Raw genomic sequence first — 22430 nt, 5'->3', positions numbered from 1 at the left:
GAGAGCGGGCTCCATGCCTGACTACCTGGGCCTCAGTTTCCCCATTTACGGAAAGGAGGAAATCGTGCTTCCTTACAGGGCCTCTGGACTGCTCAGGCCACAGCTTGTGATGTTAACATCCCAGAACTAGAGGACTGGGGCGGGTCTCTCTTTCCCGACAGGCACCCCCACCAGCCCAGGCTGAGGACCCGCCCGGGCCCAGGTGAGGGCCGCCTGGGCTCTGTCCCCGACATGCTGCGGATCAGGGCTCCCACCTTTCTTGTCTGCGAGATGGCAGGGGGACAGAGGTCTGCCCCTCGATGATCCCTTGGCACTCACCGGCCCCTTCCACCCGGGGGAAGGCAGGTCAGCAGAAAAGACCACCTGCCCGAGGCAAACTTGGCACCGATGACTCTGCGAGCCTTGGATGATTCCATCCCACGTTCTTGAGCCTGGAGAGAGGCTCAGGCATGGGAGACAATCACTCCTAATGGACACTTGTCCCCCAGGCCCCGAGAAGATGCTTGGTACCAGCAGTCATCAGGATGGGACCAAACCATGGCGGGACACCGCTCCCTGCTCCTCGGGAGGGCCGTCCCTGGACACAGATGGGGGAGACGGCACACCGCCCGTCTCACCACTGGGCCCCACTGGGCCCCTCACCGCCCGGCACCACTGGGCACGCACAGCGGGACGGCTGCTGGGCACGTGCTGGGTACTTTCTCGGTACTGAGAGTCCACACGGAGCTTCTGGACGACCCAGCGATTCTACCCCAGATCCCAGTGGGGACCCATGTGGCCTGGAGCCCTGTGGCAGCCAAACGGAAGAAACCACTCCAGTGCCCACAGAGTGATGCACAACTGGGTGACACCGTCCGGCCACACCGCACCATGTGACCCAGCCACGACCTGGGCGGGCCCGGAAAACAGCGTGCTCGGGGAGAGGCCGTCCTGAAGGACTGACCTGTAGGGACCATATACTGTGAAGGGGTGAACTTACTCTCAGGAAAGCTGTTGAAAAGAAGAGGAAGGAAAGCAGAGGCCACAAGGCCGCTTGTGCGTGTGGAAGTGCCCCCTGCCGACGGGGCCCCCGGCCACCTGCCCCAGCGAGACACGGAGACACGGAGACATGGCTGGCAAGGAGCCCCGCTCCCGCTCTCCCCCCCGCCCCCACTCTGGCTCTGGTTTAATCCGAAGGCAGCAGCCGGGGCAGGGCCTGGGCAAAGTCACAGGGTCACAGGGGACCATCGGGGAGGCTGTTGCTCTGAAAGCGATTTGTGGGGAATGGGCCAAGGTTTTCTCCATTACTCTAGTACGAACACTTGTGACGCACCCTCTTAACACGCCCTCAGCGCACAATCCTGTGCCGTTTCCGCTGGGCACAGGGCTGGACAGCATCACAAACCCTGTGGCCCTCCAGGTGTGGCCCATTTCAGGTCCCTCTCGGACACAGAACAGGGTGGGACATGTTCTGGGACCAGCTCCCCCACCCGACGTCCTGAGGTCGGCGTGGTCCCATGAGGCAGCAGACCCCGTGTAAAGGCAGGGTATTGCCTGCTGCAGGCTCGGACCGCGCAGTCTCTACGGGTTCGTCCGCTGCCGGACAGGTGTCCCCACCGCGGGCCCTCGGGAACGATGCTGCCACGGACAAGGGGAAGTTCTGCTTCCTTACCCCTTGTCTGAGAGGCCCCAGTAGGGCCTTGGCCTCCTGACCCAGGGCCACCAGGGGCAGGGGTACAGGCTGGCTCGGCGGCCCCTCGCCCGCTGTGCAGCCCCACCTGGAAGCGGGACGTCTCGGCTCCCACCCCGCAGGCGCTCCGGGGCCGTCGGCCTCGCGGGCAATGCTGCGTGAACACGGGCTGTCCCAGGTGTCCTGTGTCTCACCGAGGTGCCCAGAGACCACACATGGAGGGAGGGACAGACAGACACCCTAGATCCCCTACAGACATTCTCACGAGGATGAGCCCGAGGTCACCTGTGGGGAAGCTTGGTCTGTGCTCGTAGAGGGGAGGACGGGCCGGGGTGGCCCTGCCCATCTCACCAGAAGACCGGCAGCCTCCCTGTCGGTGGAGTGCCGTGACCTGTCTTCCATGCCTGGGGTCTCGGCCCGGCGGGGGGACATTCTGAACCGGGGCTTTGGCGGGCTCCCGGGCCCAGCATTCATTTTCCGGCGGGGCTTCCTTCGCTCCAAACGAGCCAGTGCTCGCTCGCAGCCTCTCACCCGCCACCCGCCACCGCCCGCAGACGCCCCTCGTTGACTCGGTCTGGACAGTGCAGCTGCGAGGGAGGCGATGCTCTTTCCCCGCCCGGAAGGTTCGGCATGGCTGGGTCAGTAGGAGCCCGAGGCCGGACGGGGGTCACACTGGGGACATACTCAGGGCGCCAGCAGGGGCGGAGGGGGCAGGCCAGACCTCACAGCTTGAGAGCAGAAGCACATGTCCCTCTAGACACAGGACGCAGGCTCAGGGTCACTGAGACGATGCTGTGATTGCTGCCTCACAGCCAACTGGGGGAGCCTTCCCCTCCGTCCTGGCCGGAGGGGACGCCTGCACAGCACCCCAGCTCCAGCGGGCCCCCGGGGGCTCCCCCAGCCTCGTGCTCAGCAAGGCCGGCGCTGCTCGGGCTCGGGGCTGCTCCCCGCACGGGGGCCGTGCTCCGGGCTGCTCGCTGACTGCACGTGCTTTTCCATGCTTTCGCCCAGTTCGTTGTCTTTTTACAAAAATGGATTTGTCTTTGCTTTTTTAACCCCTCTTCCTCCAAGAGTTCCCCCGTCGGGCTGGTGCGTGTTTCCCACCAGCTGTCGTCGGTGGCGTCTGACGGTCGCTGTCCCGGCCACCCCGGAAGGAGAAGCAGAACCAGGGGCTGGAACGCTCGCTCGCCCCCCCACCCCACCCCACGCACCAGGCCTCCCCAGCTTCCGCCTCACAGGCCGGCTCGGTCGTCACTCGACGGGCTCACGTGGACGGAGCTGCTCCCGCTTCCCCGACGGCCGTCCTCCAGGCACCTCAGACCCTGCCTTGATGACGCAGCTTCTGTTCTTCCTGAAGAACGTTCTCGGGGCAGGAACGTCGTGAGCGCATCCATGGGCCGTGAGCGCTGCCACCCTGGGCTGGCGTCGGACTGCTCCTATGTCACCCTCGCTTGAAGGACCGCGGTCGGTCCATCTGTCCGTCCCACCAGCACTCGGGCTGTCCTGTCCCGGCACGTCTCACCTGCTCTTTGTCTCCGCAGTCTGTGGCCTCGTGGGGCAGGTCTGAGCGTGCGTGTCACCTGCTTTCCCTGCTGGGGACCCGCTGTCCTCTGGGCGTCACGGCACCACCACCTCGTCCCCCAGGGGGACTCTCCCGGTGCCACCTACCACGTCCCCTCCACAGGCCGTTCCCCCTTCCTCCTTCCAGCACCGCATCACCCCCACCCCGGGGTCTTGGCCGCACACTCGCGTCCACTGTGCCCGGCCTGTGCCATGTCATGCTCATCCACGTTCAGCAACTACAGTTCTGCCTTAGCGAAGTGTTATTTGATTCTCCTTGTCACCGTCTGGCAGTCTTTCGTCTATGTCTCTCGCGTGTCCCCGTCCTCCGGCTACATCTCTCGCATGTCCCTGTCCCTCCGACTACGGGCTCCTATTCACTTTGTCTTCAACCATGAGAGTCTCTGAGCCGAACGTGGGAGGCGTCACCTCCAGATCTGCAGACCCCAGACCCCGCTGCTAACCTGCTCCCCCCAGCCACAGCTCCGGGTCCAGGTTTCGATCCGGTCCCCCGCCCAGCAGCTGGTCCAGCCGGGCCCTGGAAGTCAAGCTCAAGGTTCTGTGCCAGTGCCCGGCTCTCTGCTGGGGGAAGGGGCAGGGCTGGGAGGCCCCCGTTACGAGCTGTGCCCCCAGCCAGGCGCTAACCAGCCGGCCTCACCCAGGACCGAGCCGGCTGGAGTGTTTCCCCTTACGACCCTGCTGCACGCGGAGGCCACAGTTTAGTTTTTGTTAATGAGTGTTGGCGCTTTTGGTGAGGTTCCATCCGACTCCGCTGTACTCATGAGTGGGACCGGGTTCCCACACGACAGGAGTTTCATTCTCCCTCCCCCACCCCCACAAAATCCTCTTTTATCTAAAACAGAAACCAGACCCTGGGAACTGAAGCTACTGAGCCTGTGAGGCAAGCTAAAGCCCCGGGCCAGCTCGCCGCTCTCGGCCGAGGTGGCGGGAGTCACGGTGTCCAGCCTCCACGGCCAGCCTCCTGTCTGCACCCCCGAAGCTGGGAGATAAGAGAGCCCCGTTTCCCGTAGGCCCTGGAATGGGTGTCGTTTCTCTTTATGATAAGGGAAACATGGTCTTGTGCCAAGAAATGTAAGCACCAAGTCAGACATAATCATAAGTAAACGTAAAAAATGAAAAGAGTAAGAACCAAACAAGGAGTAAATCAGTGAAAGTAAAACATAAGAAAGTGAGAAGTAGAAGTCCTCATTCCTCCACTCCCCGGGACTTTCAGTTTCCTGGCGACCCGTGGGGACCTTCCGGGCACGACCGGCCACAGACGGGTGCACGCGTTGTCCGCAGAGAAAACAGGAGTGTGCCGCGCACTCTGTTGTGCACCTTGTCTTTCCCTTAGGAACATATTTGTGGACGCTTCTGTGTCGGGACGGAGAGGCCCTGGCTCCTCCCAGCTGTGGGGCCGCTGTCCCCTCACCGTACTTGGTCTCCGCTAAGGGGCACCACGGCGGCTGCTGGTTTCGTGCTAACGTGGAAGTGACAGAATGAGAACATCCGTGCAGATAGGTACTTCCGCGGGTGACCGTCCAGGGACACTCTCGCTCCGTAGAATGACGGTTGACATAGACAGAGGGCTCTGGTGCGGGGAGCCGCTGGCAGGGGCTCCTCCTACAATGGCCCTGGTGCCCTGCGGACACACCTTAGCACGAGACTTGAGCTCTGGTGACAGCGGGCTTTGCTGCCAGCGTCCCTGTCCACCCGGCAGGTGGAGACCAATGTCATGTGCACACACACACCCGGGGCGCATCGGCCACAGACACGCACGTCTACACACGTATGCAAAGGTGGGCGAGTCCTTGTCATTCACAGACAGACACTCATGTGCACAGAGTGGATGGGCGCCTGCCGCTGCCTCGTGGTGCTCTGGCCCCGGCTGGCCTGTGGGCTGGAAGCCGGCAAACCGACTTTACGTCTGTCCTCAAACTCCCGAAATACCGAAAATATACACCCTCAAAGTCCCAAAACATGCCAAACCACATGAAACCGTGTCCTCCGGGCTCCAGGCAGCCGACGGTTGGAACGTCACCAGGCTCAACCCAGCGGACAGCTTGGGGTTAGGCATCTAGCGGCACGTGTGCCGGCCACTCCCGAGGAGCCCCTCTGGTCCCGGGGCACGGGGAGGGGGCGGGGGATCCCCTGCTGGACCCTGCCTGCCGGTCATGCCCATCCCCCGGGGCCCCGCCCGGCAGGGGCTGGTTCCTGGAGCACAAAGGACACCCTCCCCCACCGGCGACCCTCCCCCGCCCCGTGCGCAGCGACACTCACGGCTCCACAGCGAGTAGGCGAGGCGGCAGTTGAGCCGGCGGTAGAGCTGCTTGTTGACGGGCCAGAGGACCAGCGTGCACAGCTGGACGAAGTTGATGACCAGCCCGCTGACCACGAACACGAACCCGATGAGCAGGTGCACCGCGAACTGGGTCTTCAAATAGGCGAGCAGGCCCATGGCCGCTGCTCAGGAGCGGGCGCAGGGTCCTTCACTGAGAACAGCCGTCCTGGGGGGACAGGGGCAGCGGTCAGCACGGGGCGGGGCGGGCGCCCGGGGCCCCGGTGGCCGCACGCCGACAGTCCTCCGCGGGGCTCGCGGCACAGCCCGCCTGCAGCTCACCCGCGCCACACTCCGCGGTCCTCCTGGGAGTGACACGCAGGTCATGCCTGCGTCACACACGCTCAGACCACACGCAAACACACAGCCCCGGGCACACAAGGAAGGAAGAAAAGTCTAAAACTAATGCCCCCAAATATTACTGGTGACCGATCACCTCTAGGAAAAAATATACAGATTGTTTTTATTTTAGCCTTTTGAGCATCATTTAAAAGACAAAACTGCACATGAACTCCACGGAAGCAGACGCTATTCCACTCCCAAGCCGTGGCGGCCCTGGAAGAGAACAGCCTCTGACTGGGCTCTAACACCGCGCAGTGACTCAGCCAGGGCCCCTAACCGGTTTCTCTCCCCTTATCACGTGCCTGTGTGTCTTACCTCCTCGGGTGATGCCCAAGGCTCAGCTCACATTTCTCAGTTGCCCCTGTCCCCTGAGCTGCCCCGTCACACCCCTGGTGGCAGAGAGCCAAGCAGGGAGCTGAGATCCCAGCTCAGGGCCGCCCGAGGCCGGCGCACCTGCAGACCTGGTCCCGGGAGGGGCGCCCACACTCGCTGTGGCATGGGGCGTGGAGCTGGCTGAGACAGGCTCCCTGACTCTCTGGGGCGGGGCTTGCTTCACTTCACAAGCTGAGCACCCTGGGGGCACCCCTGCCCCCTCCGGGGACCACACCGACTGTGCTAGAAACACAAAGCTATGACTTCCGAGACTGAGCTGCAAAACAGTTTTGGCCCAGTCCCTGGTCTTCGCAGGGTCACTCTCGGGGGAGCCAGCTGCCAGAGCTGGAGGACGGTTGAGCCGCAGGTCCTGGACATGAAAGCTGGGTGTCCAGGCCTGGTCAGGCGTTTGGGGGCCCACAGCCCCGCGAGCAGCCCTGACCCACCAGCCCATAGTGGCTGTAGTACCAATCCCGAGACCCGGAGTAAGGACGGGTAGTGTTTGTCTCACACCAGCGCTGGGACGGTTTGTCATTAACTCAGTAGCCCACGGTTACGATAACTGGCCCTCTGGACGTAAAGGACAGAAAACACACATGGGACAGCAAAGATACTTCCTCCTGCGTTGTCGGGGGCACCATAAACACCGCCCTCCGAGCAAACAGAAGCACGACAGGTGGCTTGACGCGGTCCCACTGTGAGTAGCAGGAGGACCAGACTCCACCGCGGGCGGGGACACTGTGTCCACACTCCCTCCGCGGGCAGGGATGCTTCTAGAAAGCAGAGTCCCGAACATGCCAGGCCTGACGACGTCCTCCTTCCACGAACGAGAGGTAACGGCGCTGCCCGGCCCAGCATCGCTGCCCATCCCCGCACCTCACAGGCACGCGGCACACACTCTGCTCGCACCGCCTGCCACACGGGCCAGAACCACCAGGGTCCCCAGAAGCCAGTGCGAAAATTGCTGTATCAGCCATGATCCTCTTAAAAGCAGATCCCCCAGGTCCCGGCCGGCCACTGATTCCATCCCTAGGGCACGAGGTCCGGGTCCCACAAGGTACAGCTCACCCCTGCTCAGATGCACTCACTGGCACACAGCGGGAAAGCCACGGCCATGGTCAAGGCCGTGGTCATGTCAGGATGCTTCCCATCACCCCTGCCCAGGCAGCGCCCAGCCCCTGGCAAGGCCACCAGGCTCTGGCACTGCAGATCCGGCTTCCTCTCCTCTAGGCTCACATGAGCAGAAGCACACGGGACCTGACGTGCAGCTCGGCACGCGTGTCCACCACCGTTCAGCCTGAACGCGGAGTGACCTTCCACGGGGCACGTCCCGTCTGCCGACCCACCTGCCGATGGCTTCCGGCCCTGTGCAGGCTTTGCCGACCGTGTAGGTCCGAACACCGGTCTCTGTGCGAACATAGGCTCTCACCCGGGGATCTGTTTTAGCCCCGAGGTGAGAGTAGCCGGTCCTGGGCGCCTGAGCCTGATCTACGGGTCAGTCGCCAGGACGCTGCCGAGCTGCACCCGCCCAGACACACGTTGCTCACACCCTTGCCACCAACACCGCATCCTCCTGTCGGGAGTGAGATGCCTGTGGCCCAGCTGGCTTCCCTGCCCCAGACCCCGGGACTCATCTCCCCTGACGACGGCTGATGGACGTGGCCTGGGGCTGGTCTTGGACCAGAGTGTCGTTCCGATGGCTCGCCTCCTTTACGACTCACATTCATGACCTGTCCTGTCCTCCCGCGGTCACTGTGGGGGTGGGGGTCCCGCCTGCTGTCTGCCAGGCTCCTGGGACCTGAGGGTGAGCCTGAGCCTGGGCTCTCCTGAGACCGGCATCGTCTGACCTGCCTGATCTGCCCTGCTGCTGGTCACCTGCCTGGGCTGTCAGTCTTTGGCCCAGACGAACCAGGAGTGGGGTCCAAACGCGACTTCATCACTCCGTGTGGGCCAGACCCCCCCTAAGGAACATCAGCCACGGCAGTTCGGGGCTCCTCCCTGACGCCCACCTGACAAGAGCACCCCATGTCGACCCTCTGCTTGGATGCTGCCAGGCTCGGCCCGCACGCTCCCGGCTTTGGTGGGCACAGCAGGAGTGTGGCAGGGGGGCGGGTCTCGGGGTGCGGGGCATGCTTGCAAACGTCTTGCCTCTCACCAGACCAGTTTGGGTCGGGCTCTGTGTGTTGTGCACACACCGGCGCACCGTCAAGTTTTACTTTTCCTACAGAGCCCGTTCTGCTGCACGCAGCCCATGGGGCTGAAGCCTGCAGTGCCCGCCGGCTGCCGCCACCGCCCCCATCTGTGTCAGAGACACGCAGGTCAGCTGTAAAGTCAGGGAAGACGCTTCGTTCTATCCCCTGCGGTCCCCCTGCGGGACCTTATCCTGACGTCGTCAACGAGGCTCTGGCCTCCGACTTGCTAACAGGAATCGCTGTGAACACCCAAGCTCGCTTGTCCGCCCAGCTCCGTCCTTGGTGACGCTCCAACCCCATCACGCCGCCTGCATGTCATCTCTCGTCTCTGCCCCTTACGACCACACTCAGGGTCTCCCGGGGCTGCTGCGCAATGTCAGGAGCTCAGGGACGCCCCGGGATCAGGACCCGCTGCACTGGGGCGTGTGCATCCGGACTTCTCCGGATGGTGCTGCCCTGTGCCCACGTGGATGTCCCCTGTGGCTGTTTCCTGACGGCACACGACACTTCCGTGGGACAGTGCCCGTGCAGGCCAATCCCAGGGGTCATGGTATCACACAGCAATCTCCACTTGCACCTTCGGGATGGCCGGGAAGTTATAGTAAACCCCAGAAGGTGGGTTCCTGGCGTCTAGACCTGCCTCCACGTTACAGGGGAGGAAACTGAGGCCCAGAGCCTTCAAGACCAGCTGCTCAGGACGGAGAAGCCAGAGCCAAGCCCCTGGCCGAGCCCCCGGCCACATGTGTGCGTCTGACACATGGACAGGAGAAAAGCCCAGAGCGCAGTCCATTGTGCTGCCCAGGCAGCACCCGGAAGAGCCCCCCGCACCCCGGCCTTGGAAGACACCAGCTGCTCACAAGGGCCTGTCCCCCTCATGTAGCACTTTCTCATCAATGCTCAGAGGCCGTTGCTGAACAGTGAGGAAGGCTGGGCCTGTCTCCATGCATCAGGGAACAGTCAGATTGCTCGAGAAGCCGGCATCTGCTCAACTAGATCCGGATGGTGAGGTGGCTGCCTCCTGGGTGAGTGGCCCTGGACAAGCTTCTCGAGGCAGGGATGTGCTGTGTGCTCAGCCTCTCAAAGTGGAGGTATGGGGTGTGCCACCCGTCAGGGCTAGAAGGCACAGGACTGACGGCTGGCCAGTCAGAGAGGGGCAGTGAGTGGCTCGCTGGGCCGGGCTGAGCTAAAGCTGTTCACAGAGCAGCAACACAGCCCCATGTGTTTCCCCGGCCATGGCAGGGACACAGGCCCGGGTCTCTGCAGAAGCCAGCCAGCCTTCCGGTGGGGCCAGACCCTGCTCCCTGCGCTAGCGCCCCGCCCCCCAAGAAGTGGGACCCTGTCCCTCCTGGGGCTCTCAATGCTGATCCCGAGCCCGTGGTCCCTGCTGCTGAGCTGTCTGTGGCTCGGGGCATGAGAGAGGCCTGGCCCCTCAGACCCCATGGGGCACCTCTCATTGTGGCTGAACTGGGTCCCCCAAAAGGTATGTTGGGGTCCTAACCGCCAGCTCCTGAGACAGCGGCCGTACCTGGAGGTGTTTGAAGAGCTGATGGTGTTACATGAGGCCATCGGGTCCTGACGCCATCTGCCCGGAGTCCTCAGGAGAGAGACTGGACACAGCCTCCCACGAGGGAGCCAGCGAAGCCCAGGCTGAGACGTGGTCGGCAAACAGGTCCCTCCTCCGCGGCCCCTCAGGGAACCGAGCCCGGCCCACCCTTGATCTCGGACGCCAGTCCCGGCCGGGGAACGGCTGCTGCGGAAGCCGCCAGGCATGAGGCGCTCTGGCCAGATGGTCCCGCGCTGCGCCAGCCGCTGCCCCCGCAGAAGCTCTTACAAAGACTCGGGCCTTGTTCCGGTCCCGGAATTCGGGAAGAGTGCGGACCAGCTCCCGTCCTGCTGTCTGCTTGGCACTGCCGCCCAGGGCCTCCCCGAGCTCCAGGGCAGACCCGTCCCCAGATGCCCACAGACCCTCTCTCCTGGCACTCATGCCTCTGTCCCTCTGCTTCAAGAACTAGCCAGTCTGGGGGTCTGACCTGCAGACAGCCTCCCAGGCGCACCCCCCGTCTTGGTGGAAACCCCCATATTTCCAACAAAGCGTTTGCACGGGAACAGAAACTGGGGTCACCCATCTGCCACCCTCCACACCGTCAGGGTGACGGCCAGTGACCGTGCACGGAGGGGCTGCCTTTGGTGCCTCTGCCCCTCTCCCCCCCAGCGTCCACGTCACGGTGGGAAAGCAGCAGGGGACCCTTCGATGGCGTCCGGTGGCCCCAAGGCCACGTCTCCTGCACGGCTCCGCGCTGGTCTCTGCAGGTGACCTGTGGCCCCCACCTGAGAGCCCGGGACCAGCTACCGTCACGAGTCGGCCACTCCAACCGCTGCCTACTCTGAGCCGAGCTCCCAGCCCGTGGCCTCACATGGCCTGTCCGAGGACTCTGAGCGTGAGTGTAACCACGGCCAGACGGGGGCTGGTGACGGCAGAAGACGCTCAATACACCAAAACGCATTGTCCTTGACGCTCCGGGCACGTGCTCCCCGCCACAGGCTGCGGACCGCTGCGCCCCATGCGGATGTCGGCTGTCCACACCCGAAGCCTGTTGTGTGGCCGAGCCAAGAGGTGGCCACTAGCTTCCCGCCATCCCTCCCAGTCCGCCCTGCTGACCCGTGTGGCATACAGAATGGCCCTGGCCTGCTTGGAGGCAGAAGAGGAAGGCCTGCTGGTTGCACTAGGGCTTTCCCGGGCCTGAGCCCCGGTGCTGAGGCTGCGTGCGGAGCCCCGAGGCCACACCGTGTGAACCAGACAGACTTCTGGAAACCAGGAAGGAGACGGAGGGCATTTTCTCAAATATTCCTAAACTACCTCCGCAGGTAGTTTACTTCCTAAACTACCACCAACGCAGGTGAGAACACGAACCGTCTGAAACGCAGCCCAGAACCAGGACCAGGCCTCCTGCCTCCGGAGCCACCAGCCCGGGCGGCCCAGAAGCAAACATGCCTCACTCACACTAGGACTCCCGGCTCCCCCGGGCTCCCGCTGTAGATGCGGCCTGGACAAGGGTGTCTGGGTGGTTCCCCGGCCCGCGGCCAATCTGATGTGAGCGGGGGACCCCAGGGGCGCTGGCGGCAGACATCCTGCTGACGGCGGCACGGCAGGACGGAGCCAGCCTGCGGTCTGGGGGGAAGCACCTCCGAGGGCGCCCGCGGCGGGGAGTGGTGGGCACACCCCGCGGCCCCGCGATGACATCACGGATGAGAACACAATGCGGCCACTGCTGTCTACCTGGAGGTCACCACAGTGACAGGGGAAAGGAGTGTCTCCCGTCCACTTGTTACTTGTTACTGAACTAGGCCGAGAAGCAGCAAAGGTATTTTGACGCGTTCTGCTACAATTTCAGACTAGACAGACACGATCGTATCGTTGAGGCTTTAAGGGGCTACTTTTAGTGCCTAAGCAAGTCCACGTACAGAGACCGGTCACCTTGTCCTCTTGTCGGCCGAAAAACAGGATGTATTTCTTGGCTAATAATCCTCTGTGGCCAGTTCTACCTCATCCACATTGGGAACCACCGAGGGAGGGAACTCTTCTAAGAGGAGGCGCAGAATCACGGCTCTCTGCGTGTGACAGGTCTGGATCCTATAGACCCCGGAGAAGCCGCCGGAACCAAAGCAGGACCGTGACCAGGAACGGGTCGGTGGAGAGAGGAAATGCTGCGGACAGAGATCTGCATTCTCAGAACGTCTGGTAGCGAGTTCTAACGGACGTCACCCAAGGCACCAAGATGACAGAAAGGCATGGTTGTTTCTGACTTGGTGGTTCCAGGACCCTGGCCCCTGGGGGTCATCTGAGACCCTGAGGCAACCTAGGAAGCCAGGCGCTTAAAACAGGGGCTCCCAGCCGCTGGCAGCTCTGCGGTTTTAATTCTTGGTGTCCCAGGGCGCTCCACGGTCTCACCAGCCGGCAGAACCAGAAAAGTTGAAGTCCAGGCAGGACTCGGGACGACCCTAAAGCCGGCGGGGAGCCCGCTCATCGTCTAACACTCCGTGATGGCCCCGGGCCGTGTCCAGGCAGCCCAGTGGGCACACGTCCATGGGAACGCACAGACGCAGACGGCCCGGCAGAAGACAAGCCCCGAGGATGCTGGCAGTGGAAGTGACAAGACGCCCAGGGACGGCGGAGAAGAAAGAGACGGAGCCCGACAAGGAAAGCTCCGTGTAGCCGGAAAGGTGGGAAGTGGAGCTAAACACACGGGAAACTCGGGGTGACAGATGCCGGCCGTCGGCCTCCCGTGCGCGCCCCCTCACAAGGCCACCCACGGAGGTGGGGTCCGCTCCCTGGCTCTGGCGCCCAGGCTAGCCTTGGGGCTCCCCCCACAGCCGAGGCCTCACAGCCTCCCCACTGAGTGAGCGTGGATGGTGGAAGGTGGGCCCCACGGCTGCGGATCCCCAGCACTGGGCGGGGGCCAGGCGACCGCACCCACACCGATGACCCCAGCGGAGACCGGCAGGCAGTGGGACTGCCCCTGGGCGCAGGGTGCGGAGCCACGGAGCCACGGAATCACAGGCCAATAAGGTGGCGGCCACTCCGAGGGCTACATCCAGGCGGTTTCTTAGCGATGCATGGATGCCACGCGAACCATTCTTTCTAAGCTCATTTATAAACACACCTGAAGCCGAATCAAAACACCAACAGGTCCCCCCACCCCTGCCGGGAGCCAGACAGCAGATCCCGCAGCTCGGGGGGGAAAGCAAACAGGAAGGAGAAGCCGAGGAACCCACGAGAACGAGCCAGGGAGGAGCCTGCAGGGGACCCAGCGAGCACACAGCCTCCACCCGCAGGGCCCGAAGGCGGGCAGACCCGGAGGCCCACGCACCCCACAGCCAGCGGCTGGCCTCGTGTGTGGACAGCCCGGCTCACGCGGGCACCGATGTCCTGCTGTGCTTGTACTCGGGCCCGTCTGTCTTTTCATTGCATGCGATGCTGTTACAATGGACAGAACACAAAAGTGACTTAAAGCCATTACTGGGCTCATGAGAATCTTAGCATCATGTAACTTCTCAACCAGTGGGTAAAAATGACCCAATTAAACAATATATGAAAACCCCCCTTGGGGCCCACGTGTACCACGCAGCCTCTGTGGGCTCCCCCCACTGCACGACGCCAGGTGGGAATAGAACCCCCAGAGGGCACCCTAGCCCCAGATCTAAGCCCTAAAGGAACCCATCTTTGACAGGCTGGTCTGGGGATGGTGGAGGGGCCCTGTTCCAGGGGGGGCATGTGGGAGGAGTCCACTGGAACTTTCAGGAAGGTGCCTGGCTTTGTAAGCTCAGGGGTCCCTCCGGCAATGCCCTCTGCCCTCTGGCCTCTTTGAGCGAGGAAGAGTGTCCTGGGGCAGCAGCCTCCTCGGGAGCCAGAAGACTCACAGTGTGGGCAGCAGGAGGAAGCCCCCAGTCCTCCGAGGCCCGAGCCTGTGTGGGCAGCTCCGTGCCACGAGAGGCAGAGAGGACAGACTGGCAGGGTTTAAGTCCCGCCAGTGATTTAAGGATTTAAGTGACCGCCACGTCCGTCACTGCGACTCATGCCGGTCTGCAGGGGCTGTGTCGCTGCTCCGTCCCGGCTCACTACGGACGGCGCGTGCTGCCTGTGCGCATCTGTGACCAGCACGGCTTCTTCATCTCGAGCCCCTCACACCCCATCATGCAGTGTCCATGCAAAGGTTCCTGGAAGGGCAATGCGACCAGAACCTCTGGATGTGTGTCCACCCAATGGTCCCCACCGAGAGCCTCAAACCCTGGCCTGACCCGACCGGCTGCAGGTCTCTGGGGAGCAGGTTCACAAAGCTCGCAGGAGAAGCGGCTTGGGGCTCAGATGAAAGGGAGCCGCCAATGTCCCTGCAGGCACGGAGACCCTCCGGGCAGGAGGTTTCCAGAAGAGCCACATGGATCAAAGGGACCCAGGCCCCCAGGCCACCCCCCAGTGTGGTGAGAGGTGTCCCAGCAGCCGTCTGAGAAGGGGATAGGAGCCCCAGACCAAGGACAAGGACAGCAGGACTGTCACTACCCCAGTGGTGGCGGCCGGGCCTGTTCCCGTGGTGTCCGTGGGAGCCTGGCACGTAGGGGAGCCTGGAACCTGGCGTGCACCGCGGGTGCAGAGAGGGCGGCTGCCGAAGGACCCGGGGCGCCCCACGCCGCCCGCCCGCCTACCGCAGCTCTGCGAGCTCCAGCCACCCCCGTCCCTCTGCGGTGGTTTGGCTTGTTCCGCCGGCTGGAGCAGTGATGTCGGCTGCGAGCCGGGAGGGGCGGAGAAGCTCCCACAGCCAAGCCTGGTGACGGCACAAGAGACTGTGACAGGTCCCCGGCCTGCGGGACGCCACAGTGCTCCTCACACCAAGGTGGTCGGCGGCGCCGGCGCAGAATTTTCTCCAGGGAGACAGGTTGTCAGCTGAGTTCCCGAACATGCATGCACGCGCACACAGAGGGCTCCTGGAGACACACGTGTACATGTGCACACGTGCTTTCATGCATGCACAACCACAGTGCTGTCGTGCACACGTTCTTGTACACGCATGTGTGCATGTGTACGACACTCCTTGTGCAGGAACACGTGTGCACATGTGCACAGCCTCACAACACACAACACACACACATGCAAGTCCATGCTCTCGCACACGCATGTTCACGCACACGTGCACACCCACGTGTTTGCACGCGCTCACACGTACAGAAACAGTCACAGCAACGCTGACTTGTAATCTCGTGACCACGAACCGCCCGTTATAACAACGGCATTTCACTCTTAGAGGAAGACAAGGGTTTGCCTGGAATCACTCAGGAGCTCGGTGGTCAATGCACTTTCCTACGAGCACAGCACATCTCACACGGCAAACACGCGGGGCTCTGGTTTTCCCCGGGTTGTGAAGAGCCCATCACTCCTGCCCTCACGACAGGACGAAAGCCAGACGAGCGGCACATCCTCGGCTTTCTTGGCCCCACCAGGGACTGGAGGTCACAGGACAGCCAACTGACAGGAAACCTAAGGCAAGTACGGACATGACCTCTCAGTTCCCTGAGGGTTCCCTGGGGCAGACGTGGGTTTCGGAAGAGGAACTCAGCTGGAAAAGCAGACCTGGCGAGGCCAGGGACAGCATGAGGTCCCAGAGCTGCGGGGGGCGGGGGCACTGGGAGGGGCCTGCCTTTCTCCGTGACCTCATCGCGTTCCCGGCAGATGGCACCGGGGCGCCTGGGCAGAGTCCTGGGAAAGCTCTTCCAGAACGAACTCCAGAACACATGGGCATTTATGAGCGTTTACTACCTAAGAACGCAAACCTTAACGGATGAACAAAACCATTGACAAAGATGAAAAAGATGTCACATTAGCCATGAAAGAGTCACCGTGTTTAAGAACTAGATTTAAGAGAGGCAGGGATTCTGAATGAGATCAGCGAAGTGGGTTTGAAATGATCACCCTCTGCTCCCCTCACAGCTGTGGGAGAGCCCGCGGGTCCCTTCCATCCCCGGGCACAGGTGCGGTTTGGAGAAGGGTCCCTGTCGCTCAGCAGCGACTCCCACTTGAGCTTCCTGTCTGCATGTAAACCCAGAATGTCTCCGATCCGCATGTCCTGCAGCGGTCTCCAAAACCACCTCTGACACCTACAAAACCCGCGAAGTAGAAGGTGGCATGAAGATATCCTCCGCCAAGTCCAGCGTCCTGCCTTGCGGGGCGGCAGCGGCCACGGAGAGCAGGAGGCGCAGAGCTCGCGCGGCCGGCACCAGGAGCCGCACCCTGCCCTCTCCTCCTCCCCTGCCCTCACCGTCCCCCAGACAGCAAAGCGGGAAGGGTCCATGCCTGGGGGGCTCGCACACCACCTGCTCCAGCCCCCGGCTGCCCCGCCCCCGCCGAGTCTCGGGGACTGTGCTCGCAAGGACGCGAGCCAAACTTGTGCTTGACGTGGGCAACGAGGTTCCACGCCCCCCACGAGTGCTGGGAGCGGGCCTGGGCTCAGCCTCCCCGACAGCCAGGGAGCCCCAAGAGACGCAGGTGCCGGTCCCCTTTGTGCCACACCCCCAGGAGAACGTCCCCGTGCAAGATCAGGTCTCCAGGACACACTGGGAGCTGCATGGGGTCCGGGGACATATTATGGGCAGTCACACCCTGTGGCCCTACTGGCCCTCCCACCACTCCTCAGTAGGCATGGAAACTGAATTCTAGAGTCTTCTCCCTTGCTCTCTGAACACAGCCTCTTTCCCACGCGTTCTTTTCCTCTGCTTTCCCGGGACCCCAACCGTTGACAGCCAACCTGACTCGTCCCCCAACTTCTCCGTAGCGGCAGCCAAGGCCCACAGCAGCACCCGTTCTTGCGTGAATCCCAAATGACCGGTGCCTCCTGGGGCCAGTCCCCTCCCCATGACCCTGCAGAGGGAGGCTGGAGGCTGCAGGCATGGGAGCCAGAGAGGTTTCAACCCCAGGACGGGACAGCTACAGGGTCGGGAGGAAGGTCCCTAACTGTCCCCCTGCTCTGGGGGGCCAGCCCCTCACCAGGCTCATTCCAATCCTCCTGAACTGCTGCAAGAGCCGTTTTCCTACATGCACAGAGGGGCCCCGATCCTACTTCTTCACAGAGAGAGCGCAGAGGGCACTCCGGGTCTGGGACCCACCACCGAGCAATGGCTCTCAGCGGCAGCGACCCCCACTGGGGAACCACGGCTCCCCGCGCCGGGTCTTTCTTCTCACCCAGCTCCTTCCCACTATACTAGTCACTCTACATCGTAACATCTGCAGCCACAGGCCTGCTGGCGGGACCAGGAGACACCGGGCATGCCCGCCAGAAATCCCGTGTCAGCACTGCGGACAGCACCACCGCGCACCACCCCCCCCAGGTCACGGGGGACATTCTGGGAAGAACCCGTGGGTCACGAGCCGGAGAGCGCCACAGACTTTCCCCAGAACCTGATGCTTCTGCACAGTCCGAAATGTGGCCACTTTACAAATTTCGCAGTATTTTGATCCTGGAACCAAGAAAAGTCAACTTGGATTCCGTGATGCTTCTGCTTCTCCCGGACCCTCCCCGTCCCCACACAGCTCTGCTGAAGCGAGCGACAGTGTTGCTGAGACAGTTTTCACCTCCTCGCGGCCGCCCAACCTCCGCCAGCGCCTCTCTAAGCCGATCCTTTATCCACTGCTCCTCCCTCCGAACCCCGTTTCTTCCTCCCAGAACCAGAGAGACACAAAGACTGAAGACAGAAACTACAGTGGCCTTGAACCAGGCAGTTCTCCGAAAATGTGACTCTTGTTCATCCTCTGTGAAAAGATCACCTGAGGGTACAGTCCAGCAAGAAAAGGAACCTAACAGAGAAAGAACTCACCCGGTTGTACAGTGACGGGAAACGTCAGGATAACCACCCTGTGGGTGTGGCCCAGAAGGAGACTCTGCTCCAAACCAGATGGGAACTCTTCCGAGAAGAATTTGTTCAACAAAGAATATGCTTAAGGGGGCGCCTGGGTGGCTCAGTCAGTGAAGCCTCTGCCTTCGGCTCAGGTCATGGTCTCACGGTCCCAGGATCGAGCCCCGCGCCGGGCTCCCTGCTCAGTGGGGAGCCTGCTTCTCCCTCTCCCTCTGCCCCTCCCCGACCCGGCTTGCTCTTTCTCACGCACGTGCTCTCTCAGTCTCAACTAAAATCTTTGAAAATACATGATTAAGGGAAGATTTTTGGTATTGAACGAGGAATATGTTTCCTTTCTCAAATATAAAAAGCAAAACAATTGATATTTTCAAGCAACAGAAAAAGCTCTTCGGCAGAACTGATCTGAACGTAGATCACGCTAACGTGGGGCGTGAGTTTCTACTGCTGGTTTCACACGGGACTTGGTTTTCCTCCTCCAAGCTGCAAAGACTCATTGACGGTAACGGAAAGTCTAGAGCAGGGCCTGCACAGGGCTGCCTCTCCGTGAACACCGGCCGGAGACCTGCGCAGCAGTGCACACAGGGGAGAGGTGAGAGCTCACGTTCCTGGAAACCAGGGTATATTACTATATTACTATTCTAGAGAAATAAAAATATAAAAACATTCCAACACCTGGGCTAATGTTGATTATGAAATATCAACTTTAAAGATGAACACAGATGTCATGAAAGTGACTTTTGTCACTTAGTCAACACTGACCTGGAGAAAGCTCGGCTAACGTGCCAGCTGCCAGGAAGGTCCCCCACACCCGCCACATCTTCCCACTGGCAGGAGGAGCTGGAAGCGAGCACATTGGGCCTGGGGCTCAGGAAACCATCCTTGTCCCGGGTCTGTGGCCTCCGCATGTGACGGGATCATTCTGAATTTCAATTTCTTCTTCAAAACTGAGGCTGACATAACCTTTCTTACCAGGACCACAGGGTGGCTCTGTTCGACACATCTTGAAAAATCTCCAATTATAGGGTCCCTCCCTATTTTGCGAACACACCGATGTCTAAAAGGTCTTTGCTAAGACACTTTCAGTGGGTGTTCGGGTTCCCAAGCCAGCAAACCTGGGTGCCGTTTTCTGCATAACTGATACTCGAATAATTCTGAGCATCTGTAAAACAATTCAGACAGTAATGCCGAGAATGCCTCGCTACAAGAGGGTCTCCCGGTCCGTTAGTTTGGGAAATCCCGCATCCCACAGGCCCCACTCCATGCTGGGACACTGATCCACACCAAGAAGCCCCACAAGGAAGACACGGCCCGACCCGTCGCCTTCCCGAACCGTGGGTCCTGGAGGTCCTGCATCCAAATGTGACAGACCCGCATACCCCACCCGCCGGCCCGGGGCTCCGCGCCAAGTCTTCTGGGGCCCCACCGCTCCCCACCCTTCCGCACTCCAGCTCGGGGCGGCGACAGCCACTCCCCTGGCCACACTCTGGCCCCTACCGGCCCTCTGGCTCCTGATGGGCTCAGCCCTGGGCCCACGGAGACACCTGGTCTGGACCAAGTCCTCCCCTGCAAAACGGAAGCCCATGAGAAGGCCTCGTCCTGGACCCGGGGATGGTGAGGGGAGGGGCCGCACAGCAGAGCCGAGCGGAGAACGCGGGTTTCCAATGGCGTCTTGGGGCGAGAGCTACAGTGTCTGCAGCGCAGACTCCCCACCGGAGGCCACGAGCCTTCTCCTGGAGGTGTTTCCCTGTGCACGGGCCAGAGGCCTCCCGGACAGAAGGGCGGCCCCTCTCCTGGACCTCCCCTGGGCCATGGGGGCGGCCACGCTGGGGAGGCCGCCTGCCACATGGCCAAGCGCTGGCCAGTCTGCAGCGGGACCCCCAGTTCCGAATGTGGGGGACAAGGACAGGACAAGGGCGACCAGTCTCCTCCAGACAGGTCACAATGAGCCGCAGAAGTGTCCTTCGGTCTGGACTTCTATCCACGTGCGGGTGGAGTGCTGAGTGGTGGGACACGCGTGGGCACCTGGCGGGGCGGGTGGTTGGTGTGCGCGGTAGGTCAAGCCTGACGCCCCACGTGGCCCGCGGGCGGCCAGTCCTCAGAGTCACACAGCTGCCTCCCTACTCCTGACCTGCACTCCCCATCCACGACGGGGGGTAGGGGGACTCCTGCTCCTGCTCACCGGGCTGGCCGTCCCCCTGCTCTCCAAAGCGTCCTGAAGTTTATGCCAAGGGTTGGTGATGGCTACTCCCGGGGAGCTCCACGGGGCCCGGAGAAACACCTCACCCTCCCCGAGGCCCAGGACTCCTCTAATAAGGGACAAAAGTCCTTCTGTCCCTCCCTGAGCTCATTCTTCCCCTAAATCATGCATGTGTTTGTCTCTCTGTAAGTTCTGTAATGTTCACTTAAGAGCTAAAATGCAAACTCCCGTGGGCAGAAATTCATCCCAGAACAGTGCAGAGTCTGGGAGGAAGGAGCTCGCAGCTCCCGGGGGCAGGAAAGGGCCGCCAGGCCTGAGGACACGTCACGCCCCGTCTGTGGCCGAGCGCCCTCCTCCTCCGGCGACACGGGAGAGGTGTTAATCGGATCCCGAGGAGAGGAAGCCTCCGGAGAGAAGGCCCACGCGGACGGCCTGCGCACTGAAGGAAACAGAACTAACGGGCACAGAACCTTCCCGAGAGCCTCCGTCCCCTCACCGCAAATCAGCCCCCTCTCAGCTCTGAGCGGTGAAGCTGGCCCCGGGTCCGGGCTTCTGAGTTTTCCCAGAGCCACCAGGTGGGAGAAACGTCGGTTCGTGAGGCTCAGGCCATCACCTGGTGCGGCCGGTGTAGACAGTCTCGTGCAGACCGGGGAGACACGGTACCCACTTTACAGATGGGAACAGGTGGCCTGGAGCCTGCGCCCCCTCCGCTGTCACACCCCACATGGGTCGGGCCCGAGAAGCCCAGGCTCGTGTGTTCCACACCAGCAAGAAACTGTGCGCACGCGGGTCCTGACGGCCAGAAAGGGTCGCTGCTGATTCACTGTAAACCAGCTGGACACGTACGGGCACAACAGGGTCCCTCCGCTGGGAATGAGCGCCTTCTGCTTCCTTCACAGACGCCTGTACATCCCCGACACCTCCGCGCAGGGGCGGGGTGGTAAGAGGTGAGGGGGCGGTGAGGCCGGGCAGGGGCAAACTCTGCTCCACGTCAGGCGCCGCCCCTCCCCCGAAGCCTCCCCCCAGCACCTGCTGGTGACAGGTGTGTCCCCTGGAGCCGCCTTCTCCTCCCAAACAGAGGAGCATTCCCTGGAGGGCGGACACCCTGCCTGGCGAGGTGGGGATCACGCGGGCCGAGCTCAGCATACAAAGTCCCTGCCGACCGCAAGGCCCCCGTCCCCAGCAGGGACGTCTGTGTCACATGGGGCACAGGAAAGAGGAGGGCACAAGCGCGGTAGCCCCGGCGCTGGGATGGCCCAGTGCCCACCAGCGGACTCACCAGTAGAAGTAGTAGGTCAGGGCCACGGCCAGCAGGGCGGCGCAGAGCCCCAAGAAAAGGCAGGTGGAGTGGCCGGACAGCATCTTCGGGCCGGGACGTGCGCGAGAAGACCGGCGGCCTGAGCGGCTGTCAGCCTCCGGCCAGCAGGCAAGCAGGACAGGTCACGTCCAGAGCAGTGCTGCCTGAGTCCGACAAGACCGTCTGCTCGGCGGAAAGGGCACACGCTTCCGGGGTGCCGCCTTCCGATGCAGCAGGGACCAGCTTGGACGGAAACAGGCTTCCCTAAGGCAGCCCCAACAGGTCAGCGTCCCTCCTCCCGCCGCGGGCCGGCCAGGCGCCCCCTAATCCAATAAGCTGCTTTGCTGGGAGCTGTAAACAGGCCACATCACGGGGCCCGGCCGGGCACCTGACCCGGGAACCGCAGACCCCCCCCCCAGTGCGCACCCCATCTCTCCCCGACCTCTCAGAAGCCAGCAATAGCATGGTGACCCCAACACTGCATGGCCAGGGCAGGACCAGGGGGTTGGCTAGTGGGGTGGGGCCCAGTCTTGGCTATGGCGCATCTAAGTGGTGGCCGGACAGCCTGTCCTTCAGGCCAAGACGCAGGCCCATGGGTCCCAGCTGTGACACACAAGGGCTCCAGGACCGCACGTACAACACCCGGGTCCCAGCTCCAGCCCCTTGCTCTCCGGTAAAGGACCGTGGGGGAGAGTTGCACGTTGTCATCTTGGGGAACACAGTGCTGGAGAAACTGAGGCCGTGAGCCAAGGTAGGGGTGTATCCATCGCCCCAGTCTCCCTGCCCGAGCCCGCTGAGGTGAGATCAGGTGACCCAGGGACAGAAGGGCCATCTGCACCGCAGGGGAGATATGAGCGGGAGAGCACCCTGAGGGCCCCTCTGGCCAGCATACCTCCCTTCGGGGCTGTCTCGGGACAGAGTGAAGTTGCTGCTTGGGGATCCTGCACGACACCTGACCCAGGAGACGGCCCCGAGCTTCTGTTCCACCTGGCACGCTGGCAAGGCCTGACCCAGCCCCAGGAACCCGCAAGAAGTCTGCAGCGTGGGCGCGTCCCAGGGGACCCTGA

General features: G+C 62.3%; 1 protein-coding gene across 3 annotated transcripts in view; it reads right to left on the bottom strand.

Moving 5' to 3' along the window:
* Window positions 1-22430, bottom strand: part of AGPAT3 (1-acylglycerol-3-phosphate O-acyltransferase 3) — an 80905-nt gene that overhangs the window by 12623 nt on the left and 45852 nt on the right. For all 3 annotated transcript variants that reach the window (XM_059392461.1, XM_059392464.1, XM_059392462.1), the window contains exon 2: window positions 5510-5736. In XM_059392461.1, coding sequence (XP_059248444.1) covers window positions 5510-5687 — 178 coding nt within the window. In that variant the 5' untranslated portion in view covers window positions 5688-5736. The remainder of the gene's footprint in view (window positions 1-5509; window positions 5737-22430) is intronic.

This window comes from Mustela nigripes, chromosome 2 (assembly GCF_022355385.1).
Source record: "Mustela nigripes isolate SB6536 chromosome 2, MUSNIG.SB6536, whole genome shotgun sequence".
Taxonomy (NCBI): domain Eukaryota; kingdom Metazoa; phylum Chordata; class Mammalia; order Carnivora; family Mustelidae; genus Mustela; species Mustela nigripes.
This window is presented reverse-complemented; position numbering and strand designations above follow the sequence as displayed.